The sequence below is a fragment of the Thunnus maccoyii genome, chromosome 17 (assembly GCF_910596095.1).
Source record: "Thunnus maccoyii chromosome 17, fThuMac1.1, whole genome shotgun sequence".
Classification (NCBI taxonomy): domain Eukaryota; kingdom Metazoa; phylum Chordata; class Actinopteri; order Scombriformes; family Scombridae; genus Thunnus; species Thunnus maccoyii.
In genome coordinates, this window is record NC_056549.1 from 11611522 (window position 1) to 11632337 (window position 20816).

Here is a 20816-nt window from a genome sequence, read left to right on the forward strand (position 1 = left end):
AGTCTGTTGAATCCTATTGAAGGTTTCCATTATGAATGCATGTAGTTTTTATTCATTTTCAAGGCCATGTGAGCTTTCAATTTAACTCAAGTAACAGGACAGAAGAAAATGTATTGAAATTAAAAGCAAAATAAAATATTTACAGAAGTTATTTTCATAGATACAATATATGGCTAATAGCTTTTTATCTTGATTGCTTGTGACAGTCAACATTTAAATTATTTCAGTTGTCTGCATATGAATGAACTCACAGGAGGTTTCTACCAAAAAAAAACAAAGTGCTACTACAAATTATTTTCACACAGTCATGGAAAACAATAATTCCAAAAGAAATATGCATCAATCTAGCTCTCAATAAAAAAACAGAGAAAACATTACATTTTAATGTGTGTATGGAGTAACGCATTGCCTGATTGTATTCAGGATACAAATATTTAACTTACACTGTAAGGCTGACATTAACATATTGGATTTACATAATCTGTTTTTTATTTGCATAAGACAGATCATTGATAAATGACTTGAATAAATCCCAATATACTGTTTCTTGTGAATGCAAAAATAATAATGTTGGCAACGTTTAAAGAAGACATCAGTTTAAAAAAAAAAAAAAAAGGAATTTCAAAACTGATTGTGGGAGTTACCATAAATTTCATTCATACATTCAGCAGGTCAATTAATGCTTTCTCACATATTATACCAAAAACAGCCTCTCTCTCTCTCTCTATAGTATGAAATAAGTCCACTGAGTTCTGTGCCGACTTGTGCAGAAAAGAGCAGCATCAAGTATTTTACTGTGTCCTTGGTCCTCTGAATTCACACACAGGCACATTTGGTGATGCTTCTAATGACCTTCTAATGTAACTTGTGTTCACACTAATTAGAGAGCAGAAGAGAAACCTCCTCTAAATGAGTAAGACTGTGAGGATGAAGCTTGAAGATACTGGTGCCTCGAAGAGGTGTGAGGTTTCAGTGTGAGACTAACTGAGGTCACATGACTAAAAATGTGTGCATTGGCTTTTATAGTGACGGGAAGATAAGAGGATTATTCAAACTCCAGTTCAGGTTCCAGTTCCTTCTCTATGTCTATCCAGGACCGTTTCTTGGCACTGGGGAAGTCCTTTCCTAAAGCGCCTCGGGTTAATGGCCGTGATGTGCTGATGCCTCCGAGCAAAGCGTCTGTTGCAGGGCTTTCCTTGGATTTGGTTTCAGGGCTTCTAAAATTGTGAGGGAGTCTGAAGGGGCTGTCCTCATTAGATTTAAATGAACCTCTTCCTGCTTGCATAACGTGAGGGCTCAACGACTGTGCCGACGACTTCTTTGGAGGCCTCCCTCTTCTCCGTTTGACTGCCACAGGGTTATCATCATCAACCATCCCCGTGACACACTCAGCTTGTGTCTTTATCATTTCCAAAGTCATCTTTTCAGTTTCATTCCCATTTTGACTGGTTTCTTCAACCAGAACAGATGTTTCCCTTTCACTGGCATTTGTACTGGTGTCTTCCACCACAGGACCTTTTTCGCTTTCACTAACAGAGGGAATTGGGTTCTTTCGAGGTCTGCCTCTGCGACGACGGACTACAGGAGGGCTAGAATCAGGCTTGGGCTCGGCAGAATTAGGAATCTGCTTCACACAGTTGAAACTCAAACAAGCAGTCGCCAGTGTTTTGTTCAAACCCACCACTGTGCCCCCCTCTGGGCTTTCCACAGGTTGCAGAGCCACCGATGACACAAAGATTGATTTGTTAAGGAGGGCGAGCTCAGACAGGGGGGTTTTTGCACCTGAATGCTTTGATTCAGAGTTTGAGGATTGTACAGATTTGTCTTCCTCCAAAGTGCGGCTGCTCTCTGTATCTGAAAGATGCTCAGATTCAGAAAAGCTTTGCTCTTGATTCTTGGATGAGTCCACATCAGCGTTGTCATCCTCTCCTTTCTGCTTGGCTTTCATCACCATGAGTGTATAGAAGCCTTGACCAGCTGTGAGAAGATAAAAATATATTTTATTATGACGATATAATAATAATACATTTTAATGAAAAAGGGGTGATAAATCATTGAGGAGGAAAGGGGGTCTGACCTGACATACAGTAATAACTTACTTGGTTTCAGAGATGAGGGAAGTATGATCCTGCCGGTCTTGGAGCGGATCAGAGGAAGAGCAAGGGGTTGTGGAAGGTGGACAGGGTTTTTATTTGACTTGGGTGTTGAGGATATAGGTGGAGCTCCATCCTGGTCTGCAGTGGGCTGAGGTGGAACTGCGGCTGAGTGAGCTTGAGACTGGCACTCCATTTGAGTATCGGGTGTGGTGACCTGGGCTGAGTCTGCAGGTGTTTCCTGAAGGCTCTCACACTTTGAGTGATGTTGACTGATTTGAGCTGAGGTCACTGGTTCACCCGGTTGATTCTCTGCCTGCAATGGGGGTGCGGTGACCTCCGCCTGGGCTGGAGATGACACAGCTTGGGGCGGAGAATGTGACATGGGCATGCTGGTTTGGGGTAGCGCTCTGGTGGAGCTCTGTAGGTTAATCTGAAGCTGGGACATCACCGGATTTGCATTGTTTTGGGCTGGAATTGTGTGCGGGTTTTCCTGACATGGAGTTGTGTGGAAGTCGGGCTGTGAGAAGGGTGTGGGCTGGAGCTTAGACTGGTGAGTAGTGGATTGAAGAAGAGCAGCTCTGGACTGGAGTAGATGGGAAAAGTAAGGCTTCCATTTCATTGTCCTTTCTCTCACTTTCTGTCTCTCGCAGATCTCTTTCAGCTTCTTTTTAATCAGCCCCTCTGACTTCCCTAAAAAAAAAAAAAAAAGGAAACATTTCATATAACAAGTGTCAGAGAAAGCAGCATCGCATGTGCACAGTCACACTGTTATTCTCTTCATCCAGGCCTGAGCGTTTTATTTATTAAATTCAACACCTGTTGCTTTTTAATGTTTAAGATTTACAAGATCATTTGGAATTGGCTGTTATTAAAAGTCACAACTGTTCCACTGCATTATTAATGATTTCAGACATCAGATCAGGTGAAGATGTACGGTAGATTTCATAGCAATCGAGTAATGATAGAGATTTTACTGGAGTGACCATTTATACTTCAGCAGGCTTCAGCTAATTCTCTACAGCACATTTCCATTTAAATATTACACAACTCAGTACGCATAAAATGCAACAACAACAACATATAGAGACACAGATTATACATACCAGACAAAAGAGAAAGTTCTTTCATGTAGACAGACTGCATCTGAATCAGCCTCCTCTTCTTCTCCTCCAGACGTTTAGAGGTCTCATTCAGAGTTTGGATTTCATTTACAGCCTGCAAACACAACATAACAGAAAGAGTGACAATGGTGACAAAGAGCTGTGAATTGATCGAGTACAAATACTAAGTGGTAAAGATCTGCAGCATGATTTTCATGCATTTCTGTTCTTTTTTCTAATTGGTATCATAAAAAAAATGGAATAAACTGAATTACAACTTTGATATGTATATTGGACGTTCAACTCTTCCCATTGGAGAGCATTTGTTTAAGCGGTTTATACTACTACTATCAGTGCAACACACTTCAATTTGCCAGTTACACAGTTATGAGTGTATTTTTGAATAACTACTATTAACTAAGCATCTTCAATTGACTAAAATGACATTTTTATGTGTGTAGGCTAAAAGTAAGTATGGAAGATTTGCAAGTTTGCACTTACAGTATGTGCAGCTGCAACCACAGGTTTATTTAAAGTGGTAAATCAAACTTGGCTAAAAAAATATCGAGAGGTTTAATGCAGGATTAAATGTAAACTAATCAACTTGCAGTGGCAGAGCTGCACTGTTCTAAATCATCTACCCTTTCTTTGATAGTGACTGCAGTGGTTTATTTCTGGCTAGAGGGTGTCCTGGTTTATGTCACAGTTCTAACACTGCCTACAGTACTCAGGGTTTTCCCTGGAATTTTTTGTGGCAAAGGCTGGAGAACGTGCGTTGTGCGGTGTACAGTTTGTGCTTTAGAGTGTTGTGCGCTTAAGTGAAAAAAAAATTATGATTTGACAAACAAAAGTGTCCATATGGATTTAAATTTTATACCAAGATGGAACAAAAAGATGAAATAAATGTAGGCCTGGGATGATATGCTATATTCCAATTCAACACTATCACGATACTTGGTGAGAATCAATTCAGAATCGATTCTCAATTTAAAACCGATTCTTGATTGAATGAAAAGGGGGATCCATTTTCAGTCTCTTGCTCTAGTATATTGGGAGGAGTCCTGCACAGATCCAATTTTGCAAACCTGCACCCGCAAAGCTCAGTACCGAAACCGTCTCGTTACCCACAATTATCTCCCTGTCAAATCCAGACCTGCCTGGACCCGTAAATATAAGAGCCGCAATGCGACCCGACCTAAACACATAGGTTACGCAGTCACTCACTTTGAAGTGCTTTATTTTTCCTTGTTGCGCAATCAGAATCTTTGTCTTTGCAGCGGTTTCTCTCTCACACACACACTTAACAATGATTGCATACTAATGTTATAATGATTGCTAACTTGTATGCCTTATAACACTAACAGTAATCCACTGACCACTTCACAATAAAAGGGTGTAGGCGAGAACTGATTGGACTTGATAATAGGCCATTAGCTGATTTAGCTGTTAAAAATACTGCAAATTATTTTCATTTCTGACTACCTGCTACCTGCCCGCATTTAGTTCATTTTTACCCGTGCCCGTGAATTTATACAATTATATTTTTTACCCGTTTTTGCGGGTACCCGACCTGGTACAGGACTCTGATACTGGGTGCCAAAACTTTCACTGGTGTCCTTATTCCACTGAAATACAATATGAAACATAACCGGCAGATAAGACAAATGGTCAACTGCATTAATTAATAAATTTGAAAGCATCTTACAGTCTCCTGCCTGTATGAGAATAACAAAATGAGTGGGAGGTGGAGTTGCTCTGCTGTGTTGTTATTAACGTCATGTCTCCAGCAGTGGAGAGCAGCCTCGTTGTTGCACCGTTAGCTCTGGGGAAAGACATCGCTGTACAACACGCTGAGCGGCTGCAGGGTTTTTGAGGTGAAAGAGACTGAGCGCCGAGTTATTGTCTTGTTTAATGCTGCAGTGTGTGTTGGTCAGCCTGTCTCGTTTGTTACCGATAGAGTTCGCTGCTCCGCTCCGCTAACATTAGTCTCAGAATGACGGCGTAGAAAGTTCACAATATTGAGTTACGTCTTTTTCGTTCCATCACATGTCAGAATTTTCCACAAAGGTAGCAGCCAGTAATATTATAATAATAATAATAATAATAATAATAATAATAATAATAATAATAATAATAATAATAATAATAATAATAATAACAATAATACAGCCTTTCAGTTAGATAGGCAGGGAAAACCCCTGGTGCTGCATATAGATAATTTCATTTAGTAGGTAAAGTTTTCTTGCAGTTTGCGGCCTGTCACAACTGACTACAAGGATAAACTTCTCCACATGGTTAGACAAGATATGGGACTGACCAGTGAAAGAAGGCGCAGTCTGGGGGCTCTGGGATCACTGTCAAGTATAATCTGCAGTTTATCAAAGAGGATCCGCTGTTCAGAGCGTCTTTGCCTTTCGAGCACCGTGTGGTTCTTTCGCCTCTTTTTGTCACCAGACGCATCATGTTCGTTGTCCATTTGATCCTGCAATGGAGAGACAATGGAGGTGATAAGCAATAACAGTAATAACACCCTCTATTCTCAGAAATACTGTTTAACAGGCAACCAAACAGACTTGGCGTCAATATTGGATATGTTAGTTATTATTTCATTGATTTTAGTGTATGGCTGGTGCATGAGAAAATGTGGCTCAAACGGCTGAACTAGGTCGAACCTGGATGTTGAGTTCCTTCGCTGATCCTAAATCATCGCTGGAATCTCTGAGGGTAGAAGAAGAATAAAGAAAACTTTGAGAGCCAAATTCAAATTGTAATATTACTCATTCAGTAGCAGAACACCTGCTAATGTTACAAGCACAAGCACAAATATACACATGTATTACCGTGACTCCCGTATTGCCCTGCTGGCAGCTTTCTTCATTTTGGCGATGGCCATACTTTGTCTCACTTCTTCTACAGTCTCAATGTCCACTGTCTCATCCTGAAGAAAACCAAAATTCAGTGTGCGTTTTTTAAAACTGTAACAATGACTACAGTAGCAACAATCAACAGGATTTGATATGCTGATTTTTTTTTTGTAGTCTATGAAAGTCACATTTTTATCTTTATATCTTATACAGAAACAAATGTTACAGAAAAATCTTCTCTCTCTACACTTACTTCATCTTCATCACCGTCTCCGCAGTAGTCCGAGGAGTCGGAACTTAGGTCTTCTGAAGCAATATCCATGTTTGACTCGACTTCTCTCGCCACCAGCCTGCTGTTGGCTTCATCTGATGGCATCCTCTCATCACACATCAGCTCTGGGGCTGCGACAGGCTCCACTGATCTGCTACTTGATAGGTCTTTAGCTCCATTAAAAGTGTCCAAACCAAGCCAATTCTTGATTTTTGAGTGGTCGAATGTAAACAAAGAATCTTTTTGTGGCTGGGCTTTACCAATGCTATCCATGTTTGTAGTGTTTCCAGCTTCTGACTGTTGTGTTAAAGCTCCATCAGCTCCGGGCTTTGGGAGTTGAATGAGAGTAAAGCCCCCAGGTAGGGTGATCCCTGGTAGGTTCGGGCCTCTCGTACTCTGGTTGGCTGGTGGACAGATCCTGAATGAGTAGGTCCCACTCTGTCCCAAGAAACTGGGGGTTTTCAGAGAGGGGGACACGGTGAGAGAGACAGGCGAGGATGTGGAGCTGTTCTGGAAGGGGTTGACCATGCTGCGTTGGCCTGATGCAAATATCTGGACAGGGTTGATGGTTGAGGAGTTTTGTGATTGCTGAGGCAAGATGATGGATCCCTTTTTCCAAGAGTCTGGCTGTGATAATTGAACTGAGGAAACAAAACAATACAGGGCAAGGTGATGAAACAAAGAAATAATAATTATCCAGATTCAACATACCAGCTTGATTATTATATCTCAAAATATTAAAAGAAAGTGAGAGAAATCCTGAGAAACAGCAAAACTTAAAAATGCTTCCTTTCCTTACACTCTCTTATATTGTGAATTAGAGCTTAAAGATTTCAAATTAAATTTCAAAAGTCTCCAGTAGCTGCAGGTGTGAGTCTATGACGGGGTGTTCTCTAGTAGTTTTCTTTTCCCTCTGGGAAGCAATCAGTTTAAAACTATGTGCTTGTCCTGTGGTCCAGGAAAAGAGAAACAAACTCACCTGGTGGTTGTGATGGCGTCTTCAGATCAGTGGTTTTTCTTGCAGTGATAATCGGAGGGACTACTGTGCCAGCAGCCTTTATGTGCAGAGCACCGGGAGCGTTGTGTGCAGTATCTGGTTTCTGAGAGATTTTACGAGAGACGTCACTGGAAGCATGGAGTCGGCCTGTGACGTACGCTGCAAGGCGATTGGCTGGATGAAGAGATCCCATGCCTCCCAGCAACAGTCTGGCCTGATTGTAGGATTTGCCATTTACCTGTTCAAGTTAGAGGAAATATATAGCTTACAAGCCTGTTCAAAGTATTTGGATTTCTGCAGATTGCATTTTTTTTCAAATACATTATCAATGCTCTCAGTAATGCATTGCCAGGTGAAGGTTCCCACCCCGAGTAAAACAATATTTTTAAGTGTTGTAGATAAACAGCATTTCCTTGAGGCTAACCTGTATAAGTCCAAATGCCTGGCAGCCAGCAGGTTTGGTCCTGGCTCTCAGTCTGCCAGCAGGTAACACTCCACTCAGAAACGGTGTGACTCCAAACTGCATCTCTTGCTCATCAGTTTGGCCCTCGTCCTCCTCTGCATCCATTTCCCCATGGAAACTTTTATTGGCATTCTTTTCTTCATCGCTGGCATCAAATTCGTCCTCGTCATTATCGCTGGATTTTTCCGGTTTACTGATGTGTACCTGGGAGAAAGTGTAGTGTTGAATAGCAGAAAATTTCATCACGGGGTTAACTGGGAAGAAATGTGTACAACATTTCTTCAACTACAACTCCTGGCACCCTTCACTTCTTTGCACTATTTGCATCCTGTTTACAGTTAACAAAAACAAGTTTCACCTGTAAATAGTCATTCCTTGTGTATATTTCTTAAGATTGTTGTGTTGTTATTTTTGTGTAAGTATGTTGAGAGCTACTAAACTGGAGTCAAATTCCTTGTATGGTACTTGGCCAATAAAAATGATTCTGAAAATAAACAGCAGTGAAATAAATGGCAAGAGAAAGCAGAGAAGGACAGACTGCAACAGTCCATCAGCAGGACCTGCACCTTCCCGCTCCATTCAGTGCTTAAATGCATTTAATATTTTCCTATAAAATGTTTATAAACACTTGGAGCGATCACTGGGAGCTCGCAATATACAGATGTCACTTATATTATTCTTGGCCTTGTACATAAATAAACAGAAAGTGATTTTACGGATTCATCACTGCTACATGGATGCAGTATTCTTCAGAGACCTACCCTGTATGTGACAATGGAGCCGCTGGGCTTCTGCATGAAGATCTTGGTGATCGGGCGGATGTGGTAAGGTCCAATGCAGAAACGCTGAGACAATTTATTCTGATTCATGCGTCGACATAGAGCTTCGAGGACCATTTTGCGGTCCTTGTCCCACTGACACGCTGACTGGATCTCTATTTGCTTCCTTGCTTGTGTTTCATTTGATGCTGTCTTTCCTGCCAGGGGACATGAGGCATTATTGGTTATGTATAGAAACAAAAGCATCTTCAATATCATACAGTCAGATACGTCATACAGCCAACAAAGGATTCAAGGATTTGATTTTCATAGGCCAGTGAAGCACGCGCTTCTTTAGTTCCTCACCTGCTTTTTCAACAGTCAGTATAGTTCTGTGGTACTTTTTCGGCAGGTTGTCAGTTGTCTTCTGCGGTTTTGTTGCGGTGATTGGTGGATCAGGGATCTTGGGCTCTATGGTGAGTTCAGGAGGAGGCTTGCTGTTGAACTCTCTCACACGTGCGCACGTCAGTTTGCTCTCCAAGTATTTGTACACCGGATCCTTATCCTCTTCTCGGATCGGCTGTGATAATAAGTTTTTTTTAAACTGTCATGTAAATCACCAGTCTAGCATTCAAACTCCCAAAACGGGATAAAAATGAAGACACATGACGGTTTTTTATATTTAATACACATATTTCATATTCTAGTGACTATAAGCATTTGTTGCATGAGTGTTATACAAATAAAACAAGTGTAAAAGCTTGAATTAAACCCCAAAAGGAGAGAGATTCTGTATTTACCACTTGAGTCGAATAAAGTGCACTGTTGCGTTTCAAGACCTTCAAAGGGAATGAATACACAGGAGAACTTTTGGGGGTGAAGATGGGCTCTGGATCCACATCAAGAATGTTGGAGTTCCACAGTTTACTGGAATGGGAGCCTGGGCGAGGCTGGACCTCATACTCCATATTAGTCATAGCTGGGAAGAGATAAAAGCACGTCATCAATACATGTGGGCAACTGAGGATTGTGACCAACCTAGGCAGTAAATAAAAGCAATTATCTCATAATTTTAATGACAGTTAATGATCTTACAGTAAACAGGCTGGATCTCTTGTTCACTCTCCTGCGTTGTCGACTGCTTGGTGATTTTGCGCTTAAAACAGGCACAGCCAAACATGCATTCAGGCCGCCGGCAGTGGACAGGACCTCTGTTGGGATTCTGGAGACTGGAACAAACACAGCCCAGTCTGCAGAACTCCTGGCCACATTCAGATCCTGCAACTTTGTGCTTTGGATACCGAGGTACCTTAGGAACCTGACTGGACAGCGTCTGATTGAAATGGAAGCAGAGCAGCAACTCGTTAAAACAATTTTCAAAGCATTTTCTTCATGTCACGTGCCAGTGTGGGTGTGTGTGTGTGCTGTCTATTAGCCAAACATTGTTCTCAACACCCCCTCATTCATTGATTTATATTTTGCATAATAAAAGCCCATCATCAATATCAAATGACATTGTACACAAAGACACACACACAGACTACACTTGTACAGTATGTTGCATACCTGTTTTGTCAGCATTACAGACAGAGCCAATGACAATCTGTCTTCAGTAAGCTGTGTTCTCTCAAGGCCCTGATTCAAGGCTCCAATCTCCATCTGCAACAGTCTGAGCTGGACCTTGGAGAGGCCTGAAGGTCTGTGTGTCATCCCGAGGCTCTGCCCATAGGTCACCGCTAGTTTCTGGTTGACCCCTGGTTGGTATGTAGACAATCTAAAACAGGAAGAACTCAGCAAATTAGTGTTGCTCAGTTTAATCTGCCTAAAAATAAAAGTATAAATTCAGGGGAAAGCAACCTACGTCTAAACATGCCCCACCAATCTTGTGTTTTGGTCTGAAGAAAGCATATTTACATGTTTACTCTCCCTTTTAAATACAGATATGTGCTACTTTTGAAAGGAGTTCTCTAAAATCTGAAAAACACTTTTTCCCGGTGCTAATTTGGAAACATTTGTATTGTGCAAGTCAGTCACAAGATGTACGTCTGTGTTCTAATTGTCCTGCAATCACTGACATCATGACCGCATTAAAATATGATACAAGTGACCCAAATGAGACATTAGCTCTGGTGTAACCATTTACCATTACAGAGCTCTGAGGAAAGGAAATACAGATCCACAACGAGCATACTTATAAATGAACAAAGCTAACACAGGACAAGTGGCAAGTTTCCCTTTTCTTTAGCTATTGAATCTCCATTTTATTAGCCAATAAATATTTATCATGTTAATATGCTTTGTAATTAATACATTACATTCATTACATTGATTTAAAGGACTTAAAGGTTTCCTAAAAAAAGGATTAAAAGAAAAATGTTGAGAAATGTGTCAAACAAAAAAAGCTGAGACTCTACAAATAAAGCCAAATGACATCCTTACCTCTGTGAATCAGAACTAGCGTTTGCACCAACTACTGGCACAGGTCCAGGCGGTGAATGTGAAGGTGTAGACCGCTGTGTGGACTGGGCTCCTGCTTGAACAGGCGTTGCAGGTCTGGCCAGGGGAGGAGCTGGTGAGGTCAGGGCAGAGTAGAGGAGGGGTTTGTGGGAAAGGGGACATGGCCTGTTGGCGCCCACTGGGACTTTGGAGGCAGAGTTTCGATGCTTCAGTGCGCTGTCCAGGGTTTTTACATAGCTGGAGCTTTTAGCAGGCAGTTGATAGGCCACAGAGCCCTCTGGGTTTGTGGAGAAGGCAGCAGCACGCTCACTGATTTGCTGAGCTTCGCTCTCCAAGTACTCATCCAACATGTTGCTGCAGAAGGCAGATAGGTTCTTTTGTGATCCTTTTGAGAGGGAGAATAGAGAGATTAATTAATCAATGAGGAATAATGAATCAAACACAAGCATATTCAGTTTGTTTCAGTTCAGTTAATCTTTTGGTAATTAGAATGACTAGACTAATCCCATTGCATGATGAAAGGGACACTGCAGCTACAACAAGAAGGGCAAACCTCACCATCACAGTTAGAAGGAGATGTTTCTTTGCTTCTAATAAACTTGTTTCTCCATCCCTTTATTTTCGTCATGTCACTTGTCTTTCCTGTCCGGGACATGAAGGGTAATCCTTCATCTGTGAAGGAAACATGCTGCATTAGCTTTCAGAGCAAGTCTGTATCAGCACTCTTATATTCAGTGCTTCACAATGTTGTGTTAAGTACTACACAAGGAATACAGATGGACTAAAAACTTCATGAAGAATCTTGAAAAAGTATCAACTAGGCAACAGAACTCAACAGTAATTGCTGCCCAGTGAGATTTGGACCACTATCATCCACTTGCCGTGGCTCTGTTGAGTCTGTTTCTCTTGTGTTTATTTTAAAACAACTCTGTATCATCACTTTCCCTCAGTGTAAAAATCTCTGCCCTGAAGAAAAACAATGCCCCTGTCACATTAACCTACTCTGGCAAAAGTGGTGAATAAAACGAATCCTTATTTTACTTGAATCCCTCCCAAACACACCATCAAACATCTGAAATGATCTGTGGGTGAAGAACTGGGTGCATTCTCATAATTATTTTAATCACAATGGTTTAATTCCAATAACAATTTAGTCATGTACATTTCCCCAGCTGGTCAGACTACCAGAAACTACGATCGCTAAGTAACATCTTGGGTTTTTTTCCCCTTCATTCTCTTATTAAGACAACAATGTCAAAAGTTAAGATGATGTATAACTGGGACTTAAAAGATAACATTCGTCAAAGCACAGCTAGTAAAGCAGCCCAGTACAAGAATGTACGTTAAATCAAGCACGCATGAACTGTCAGAGATCAGTCTAACTTACTGCCAGGACACACAGCTGTGGCATCATTGCCTTGTTCTGGTGGGTGCGGGGGAGGAAGTGGCAGATGGACCCCCAGATAATGCAGATCAATGGACTTAGTGGGGTCTAGGGAGCTCAACTTCAAACCCACTAGAAAATGGACAAAAAGGTAGACAAGAGAACAATATTCACACTGTAATATTTATTCACTACTCAACCACTGGGCTGTTATATACACATATATGTATATATGTGTGTGTGTGTGTGTGTGTGTGTGTGTGTGTGTGTGTGAACTCACCCTCCTTCAGCACAGGATGGATAACCTGTCTATGTTTGAGAACTTTGAGGTCCTGCAGCACGATAGCCTCCAAGCAGGCTATCTTCTCTTCATCAGTCTCTGGAATCATCTTTTCTGAAATACCACAATGTTTACAAAGGATCAAGTACATGACATCTGATTCAATACTGGGTGAATAAATCAACAACAACAACAACTTTTTAGGTTAAATTCAATTTTTTCTATTTTTTTTTCAAACATCCAAAATAATTTCAATAAAATTGCTTCTTTGCATGCGGTGCAAAAAAATATTTGTTATGCAAGTTAATCAAATCAGACCTCAGATTTCCTACCTGTTTGTTTAAACTGCACTGGGGTTGTTAAGGGAACTGGAGATATTGATGATGAGGTATTGGCTGGCTTGTCCCTGACATGAATTTCAAGGGCTTCCTGTGACACAAAAGCAGTGAACAGTAGAGTATAAATACTTAAAGAACTTCTACTACTGTGCTAACTGCAGTGCCTCCATAATCATCATCCAAAATACGTCAAATGCCATTTTAGGAAATCTGTATTGCTTCAGCAAAAACTCAACCCACTTCTCTGAAATTACGTAGAGCACTAGAGGAGGCACCACATCTTGATACAATAAAAAACAAATCCTTTGAAAACATGCTGATATGTGCAGAACATTCTTGTAATTGTAGAGTTTTACCTTTGAGGCGAATGACACAAACAGCAGGCCCTCTACATCATCGAGCTCTGGTTGCATAGCGACCGTCAATGATGGACTGTGGACTACCGTGGGGGAGGCAGCTGTAGCTTTCCACTCTTTTCCCCGGGAATTTGCCCAACGTCTGTTGATCCTCTTCCTCCTCTTGCGGTACCCAGGTGATGATCCTGGGGTAGACGTTGAGGATGCAGGAGTCAAGGATTCTGCTTTAGGGGTTACTGTGGTGCATTTCTGCGTGTTAAGGGTTACACTGACGCGGCGGTTTTCCTCCTTGGGTTCCACGGGTGAACTTTTTTGGACAAGCACAAGCTCCCCAAGGGCATGTCTACCTCTTCCATATCGGGCATATTCATTCTTCCTGGAAGGGGTAAACATTATGGGCTTCAAGACCAGTCTGGTGTCTTTCTCATTAGGGAGTGAAGCAGGAGTGTTGTGTGTCTTTGTGCTGTGAGACAGTAAAAATGGGTTTAGTTGATGAATTCAAAATATATAAAAGAGAAACTAAAAAAACAATATTATTTTTGATGTGGCAATCAAATTTGAAGCTTATTTCAGCCGTCGTACTGTTTAACAAACCGTCCATTTCCCAATATATGTCCATATACGTGTATATTTAAATACCGCATTTGAGTTGTAACAGGCTTACTGTATTATTTTCAGTTTTACATGAGACGTTTTTACATGAGGGTCTACTTAGGACCAGTGTACTTACTGGACTGTATCATCTGTAATAAATAAGTTTTTCCTGTTATTTTGTCCACCTCTGTTTATTTAATTGTTCCTTTAAGTTACCAGTAGCCAGACTTTATCCTAAAATCAGGTTAAATGCAGAGACATGCCACATTTTTTCAATTAAATGATCAGATTAGGATTATTTTAATGACTGTTTTAATCAAATTGGACACAGTAATGGATGGATGTTTTTTTTTAATCAGTTATTAATGCAGTTATTTTTACTGTAATACACTCATCTCCAGGGTGCAACATTTATGTTTTGGTCAAATGGCCAAATTGCTAGCGAATGTTCAAATTTTACCAGCCACTCAATAGATTACCATTGTTTTTTTGGCTGGTGAATGAAGCAAATCTACCAGCCACTTGCATATTTTAGCAGCATTTGGCTGGTGGCTGGTGCTAATTTTGTGCCCTGCTTATCACAGAAAAACAAATATATGCATGATGAACAAATATGCTTCCAAAAGTCCCATGTAGTCACGTGCCACATGTAAAATAATTATCAGTGTGAATGAACCAGATATCAGAGTGAACTAATCAAATGTGAAACTAAAAAAAACAACAAAAAAACCCCTTACCTCAGATCCACAGCCTCCTCTTTGCTTTCACTGGGTTCAGCAGGTTTTAAAACAGGGGGCTGAGTGTCTGTCTTCACAGGTTGAGTCTCTGTAGTGACTCTGTTCAGGCGGGAGTTGTTCCCGTCCTCTCTGAAGCCCTTTGCAAATGGATTATGATTAATTTTCAGCTGTGTGATCCGAAAGTTCTGATAAGTCGTCACAGCCATAAATTCAGTTTGCGGAAAAGTAAAGGTCATGCTTTCTGGTCCCATAACCACCGGCTTGTCAGGTGTGGGTGCGTCCCCATCCGGGACGGGCAACACATGTAGCCTTGGAATGTAACGATGCATGGAGTGTAGGATTATATGACCCTCCTGGTCTTGGGAATTATTGGTCAGTTTGAGTTTGTAGAAGGACACCAGCCCACCCATCCAATCCGAGCCTCGACAGGGTGAGTAATGATGGCAAAATGCCCGGATCAGACCCTGGGACTGGTGTTCTGCTGGTCCAGTGACCTCCCATTTGGATGTGCTCCAGCGGTACTTGTACCGGTCCGATGGAACTATGGACAGGACTAGGGTGTAAAGTCGGTCAGGATCTAGACCAGCCAGGCGATATCGACAGTATGGGAACATCCGACGCCCCGGTTTAGTGAGAATCATCTCGGTTCCACAGCTGTTAAACTGCTTCCACACACTGTTATTCTCCAGAGTGACACTGACACCTTTGAAGGTCAGCACAGCAGGAGAGTCATTTTCCAGGTCTGGACTGCCAAATGTGGTAGATGGCAATGCAGACAACAATGGTAGTGATTCTGATATGTTGACAAGGCTTGTCCCTGTGTATGCTAGAGAGTCTGAAGCTGATGCTATCTGTGAGGTAGCTGGGCTTGTTTCAACAATCCCTTCTAAGGTAGTAGGTGATGTTACAGCAGGCTTAGCTGGGCTAGCTTCAGCAGGTGAAGAGAGAGCCGAGCTGCAGTCGTTACTTGCCATGGAGACAGCTTTATTCTCAATCACTGTCTCACTACTGAGACTAGGTCTCACAGTGGTTGGAAAAGGAGGAGTTGGAGAGAGGACGATAGTAGGAGGACCCGAGGAGGGGACGTTAGTCAAGCTCCCCTCCATATCCTCCACTGCATGTGGGTCCTTCATGGATGTGACTTCAGAGTCTGTAGCAGGCATCACCAGCTGCTGTGCTCGTCCCACTTCATTTGATACCTAACAGAAAATGACACCACAATAATAATAATAATGTTATTTATGAAGTATAACACTGTTCAGAGCTACAACATACATTAAAGACATAATGAACTATAGAGAAGTGATTAAATCAGACAGAAAATAATAATGAAAGCCAAAAACAATAATAGCCACAAACGATGCATCAAGAAATGTAAACAATTAAAGAAATCAGCCAATCAATACAACCCAAAATGCCCAGTTCTACTGTATAAAGACTGAAAAACAGTGGAACTCTGGCATTACTATTTACAGAACCATTCGGATATGAACTCACATAGCAAAAATTGAAAAATGCATATTTGATTATATTCAGATTATTTTCCTTTCAAATATGCATTTAAAACAGGCTAAATACACTCTTTGCAACACTTCACAGAGCTACTGAGTGCAGGCTGATTTACCACTAGCTGCAGAATCAGCGGTTTTGCACTATTACGTGCGACAAATGACAACGCTAGGATGTGTGTGGACCGCTGAAAAAACATGATCACCCAAAACTTCAGCTTATAACCACATTTTCTGTGCCACCAAATGAGGAGATGAAATGACTATAATCAACATCAAAACAGCAGCATTTCTTACACCATACAAAATTAAAGAACATCCATCCACTGGTTTCTCAGGTCGCTGGCTGGGTGAATGTTTTTTGAGCCATAGAGCCCCTGGACCAAATTTCATCATGTTGAATCTGCATAATTCATAGATTTGCTCTGTGCATTCGTGTCCAGCAGGAATTCCAATAAGAATAAAATCATTGCAGAGCATTTTTAGGATAGGCAGTACCCTCCTGAAAAATAAATTAGCTACTAATGGAGAAATTATAATTTATTTAAAACCTCAGGCCATAAGTGGTCCTTTGATAAGCTAATGGTGACTTGTTTTACAGTGTAAGTGTGTGTAAAACATGTATTTATAAACTATATCTAATGTAACAAGACCTATAAAAAGGCCTGCGTTCTCTGTGGGATTATGCAGGAAGTTGAGGAAGCTTAAATATTTCTCAAAATTGACTCTTAAGGGTTTTAAATTGTAAGAATCAGAAATTCCTTCTCATTAGTGACACACGTGGCCGTTAAGTGAGCTGCAGTCAACAGCCTTCTGCTCGCGCGTGTGCTCACTCAGCGACTCGAGATTATTGCAGGTGACGTCTTTTTTCCTCCCTTACACTTCTCATAATAACATAAAAGATCTCTAACGCTGTGTTTCACACCATGTCAAGAGTGGGTGACTTGTCATTGTGGTGGTGTTTGTGAAATGTGTTGTGGTCGAAGGAGGTAGCTAGCCGTCTCATGAGCTGGAGAGCTAATATCTGTAGCGTGTTTCTAGCCGGAGAGCGCCATTTTTGTTCTGCTGTGTTGTTGTGTCATTATGCAAATTGTTTGTTGACATTAGCAGGGGAGAAGCAAGGCACTCATGAGTGTGCAAAAATGCCGCCACCTTTAGATTTTTGCGGAAAATCCTGCCCGGGTTCTTCACATAGAAATCAGTCCACCGGCTGTTACAGACAAGTGAGAAAGTTGGGGAGGGTCTAATTTTTTACGTTACATTACAATCCGTTCACTCGTTGACAATAAAAAAACAATTAATAAATGTAAATTGCTTCACAATTCTTCCATATAGAACCTTTAAGAGTCGCATGTTTGTTGTTGTGATGTCACATGTCATTATGTGCAGTAATTGAGTACATAAAACAATAAAATACATAACATGTTAAATGGAATCTGTACTTAAGTTTAATACACCAAAACTGAGTCACTAGGGGGAAAAGTGGGAATAAAGATAAAAAACAAACAACACCTCCAATACCCTCAGCTTGCACCTTTAAAAACCATCATTATATGACTAATACTATATATAACAAATGGCACAAATGAGGCTGACGTGTGAGTTTTTTTTTTAAAGTTGAAAATATGATTAATCTTGTCAGTCTGGGAAAAGTGGACTTTGGCTGGACATGGCTGAAATGCCCCGGACAGGCCTGTATTTTAAGTATGTAAAAGACACAGAAACACGGACCGTTGGTTAAATCGTTTATACCTGAGAAACCCACATGAAGTCATCTCCGTCAACGGCACAGTGCAAGCCAGAAAGGCCTGTTTTCTTGTTGTCCTGCCACCCCCCCCCCTCCTCCTCCTCCCTCCAAGTCAATTTACTAATCACACCAATACACGGATGCAGCAGTCTAAAGGTGTTAATCGGCTGAGCGCGTGCATCAAATGAGTTATTACCGGCATATTTATCACTTAAATCCCGAAACTGCTCCCTGTGTAACTATTTCTCCTCCATAAAAAAACATAAGAGGCAACGATAAGAATTCAAGTTGTTTGATAACAGCTCTTTCTTCCTCACGCGCCGCAGAGAGGAAGGCCGCCCGCTCCAACACTTACCAAGTTGGAAAAGTTGCAGGTTTCACTGACGCCTCACCTTTACGCCGTCGGTTGGAGCAGTGTAATAATAACGTTCACGGTAAAACTCCCAACTGTTGCTCGTCGTCGTCGCCGTCGGAAGGGCCTCGGTGAATCCCTCGAACATAAACGTAAACTGGCAAATGGAGGCCGAGAGCCACGCCAGTGTGTGCTCGCATCGACCGACCCCGAGCGTGCACGCAGTGGAGCCAAAGCGCATGCACACACAATATCACCCCCTCTCTTCAATGGCGCGTGATTCCCGGGAAGCGGGAGTCCACCATCCCCGCAGATTTTTTTTTTTTTTTTTGCCTCCTCCTCCGCTTGTTCCCACCTCGAGCCCAGTCCGCGCGCGCCGGTAAGGACAACTCTCACCAAGTTTGCGCGAAAATATGTTTCGGATTTGCAACGCTGACAGAGCAGAGAGCCGACACTTCCTCCTCCTTCTCTTTTGTATTTCCTTCACTTCTTCTTACCTTTTCGATCACATTTCCATTCTCACCCGTTCTGAACCACTCACACATACACACACACACACATATACACACACACACTCACACACACACTCCTCTGTCCCTCTGTCGTCGCACACTCACTCACACATACACACACTCACACACACATCCGTGCTTTCGGGCTGTGACGTAACACGTTCTCCATGGCGGTAGAGCTCCAGTAGCCAATGCGCAAGCTCCCTGCGGAGGATTTCACCGGCCAGTTGTTTCACCATGGTGTCAATGTCCTGTAAATGTGGCTAAATACACTGGCCATGAAAAAAAAACTTATTTTAGAGGCATGGGATAATTAGTGCAATGTCATTAATAAATATTCTTCGCGACAAAATGTCAACATGTGTCTCCTGAGTAGCACTTGTGATCTTTCTACAGACACACGCCGCAAAGTAACACCGGCTTTGTTTCTTTGAGAAAATGGCGGCGTGACGTTGCAGGGGAAATAATTGCCCAAATAAAACTTTTTAAGAGCGGTGGATGAACTAAATAACATATAGGACTAGTCAGTTATACATGGATGTTATTCTTCCGCCATGTGCCAGAATTTGTTACAGAGAGCATATTAATTAGTTGCGTGTGTTGGACATTGTAGCTCCGGCTAGTTAGTATGTTGCATTTAGTCATTTAATCTCACAGAGAAAAATCCAGGTAGTCTACAGGAGTCTTTGTCTTACAAAATAAAGTCAGCAAATATGTTCCAGTCATGAAGGAGTGTATGAATTATGCATTTTTTTTGTAAGCGAGAGTGGCCAATATGGGGATTTCATTTGATTAATAGCACAAGATCCACAGCAGCTGTAATTTAACTGAGAGCTATGTGGACCAAGCCAGCTAATTTATATATTCAAGGTTATCTTAAAACATTATTTTTAAGATAAATATCACTCCTAAAATTCTGTGTAGGCCTGAGGCAACCATAACTTCTGTCTGGCTACAGGGTAAATATATTAATGACAATTATGCTTGCAGGTCGTTGTCCCAGCATGAACTTGTCTAAATGTGTCGTAACATTTTTTTTTCTCCCAGATGAAATAGAAATGTAGTGGAATAAATGGTTTATGGCACCATATTCACTGTCCAGGAGATTGGGCTACACTCATGGCTTGATAAACTCCAAGATAAAATAATAAAAAAAAAAATTAAAAAAAAAGACATAAACACAGGTGGCACACGTCACAACTGACAGGTATGAGTAGACATGACGTCATATTAGGTTATGCTTTATTTTCACTTGAGGTGTTGGTTTGTCATGAAAACAGAATACAACCAACATTATTATAAGGTACAATGTGAATTTATAATTCAGCCTAAACAGGAAAATAAAGATTGAATTATTGCAAAAATAAAACCAATGCGTCATTAAGCCAATGGGGCGGGGTCTAACCAAGACTAGGAAGTGGGAAAGTAGCCCACATGACCCCACCCATCTTTTGTGCTCCACGTGGAAATCTCATGCTGATATTCTGCAGCCTGTTCCTGCTTGGGGGGTGGAGAGCCTCATAAAACATGTGCAGTTACACGGTTTAGACAGATAATAGATAAAATACATATTTTTTGGCTGTGAGGAATAGACATGGAAATGCTTTACATGTAGTTCACACGTTTCATATTAAGACTATAATGCAATTCATCTGCACAAAGTAACATCTGGTGGGGAAATCATATCAATATTGCTATAATATCCATAGACACATGCTCCAATTTGTGATAGATGTGTATGTCCCTGTTGTTACTATGTTGATTGTGTCGTATTGTTTAATTTATTATCATTATTAATACTAATGTATTTTGTTTTGTTTAAATGTTGTAAGTTTTATGTTTTGTGCTTGAGGACCCCTTCGAAAACAAGAGGGGTGCATCTCAAGGGATTTATTCTGTAATTAAATTTTAAAATAAACAAATAAAAATAGATTTCTCCAGTAGCAGAAAATGCATTAATAAGAATTGTTGATTTGTTATACATTAAAGGTTTAATGATTTT

The 20816-nt window shown here is 41.2% G+C and overlaps 1 protein-coding gene across 4 annotated transcripts; it reads right to left on the reverse strand.

Annotated features, from left to right (window-relative positions):
* Positions 1–16: 16 nt before the first annotated feature.
* On the reverse strand, positions 17–19286 carry magl (MAX dimerization protein MGA-like). Of its 4 annotated transcripts, none has more exons than XM_042390039.1 (22): positions 18800–19286; positions 14696–15894; positions 13365–13827; positions 13003–13099; positions 12671–12784; positions 12394–12522; positions 11565–11678; positions 10989–11391; positions 10116–10323; positions 9645–9882; positions 9350–9528; positions 8916–9129; positions 8553–8767; positions 7753–7995; positions 7311–7566; positions 6314–6972; positions 6037–6134; positions 5869–5914; positions 5514–5678; positions 3200–3311; positions 2100–2786; positions 17–1977 (listed from the first exon to the last, which is right to left on the reverse strand). In XM_042390039.1, the coding sequence occupies exons 1-22, from the start codon at positions 18845–18847 to the stop codon at positions 1046–1048; spliced, it is 6819 nt and encodes a 2272-aa protein (XP_042245973.1). In that variant the 5' UTR covers positions 18848–19286; the 3' UTR covers positions 17–1045. The 4 variants fall into 4 exon arrangements, with proteins under 4 accessions (XP_042245973.1, XP_042245972.1, XP_042245975.1 ...); XM_042390038.1 differs by lacking the exon at positions 18800–19286 and adding an exon at positions 18343–18784; XM_042390041.1 differs by lacking the exon at positions 18800–19286 and adding an exon at positions 18306–18326.
* Between the last annotated feature and the right edge of the window lie 1530 nt (positions 19287–20816).

Bases quoted from the DNA above. Each gene is read 5' to 3' on its own strand.
- magl (XM_042390038.1), bottom strand. From the start codon at position 18,543: ATGCGCTTTGGCTCCACTGCGTGCACGCTCGGGGTCGGTCGATGCGAG. The intron at 13,828-14,695 runs GTAAGGGGTTTT...ACTGTCTCACAG, and splicing joins GAGGAGGCTGTGGATCTGAG to CACAAAGACACACAACACTC. The intron at 7,996-8,552 runs GTAGGTCTCTGA...ACTTTCTCCCAG, and splicing joins GCTCCATTGTCACATACAGG to GTACACATCAGTAAACCGGA.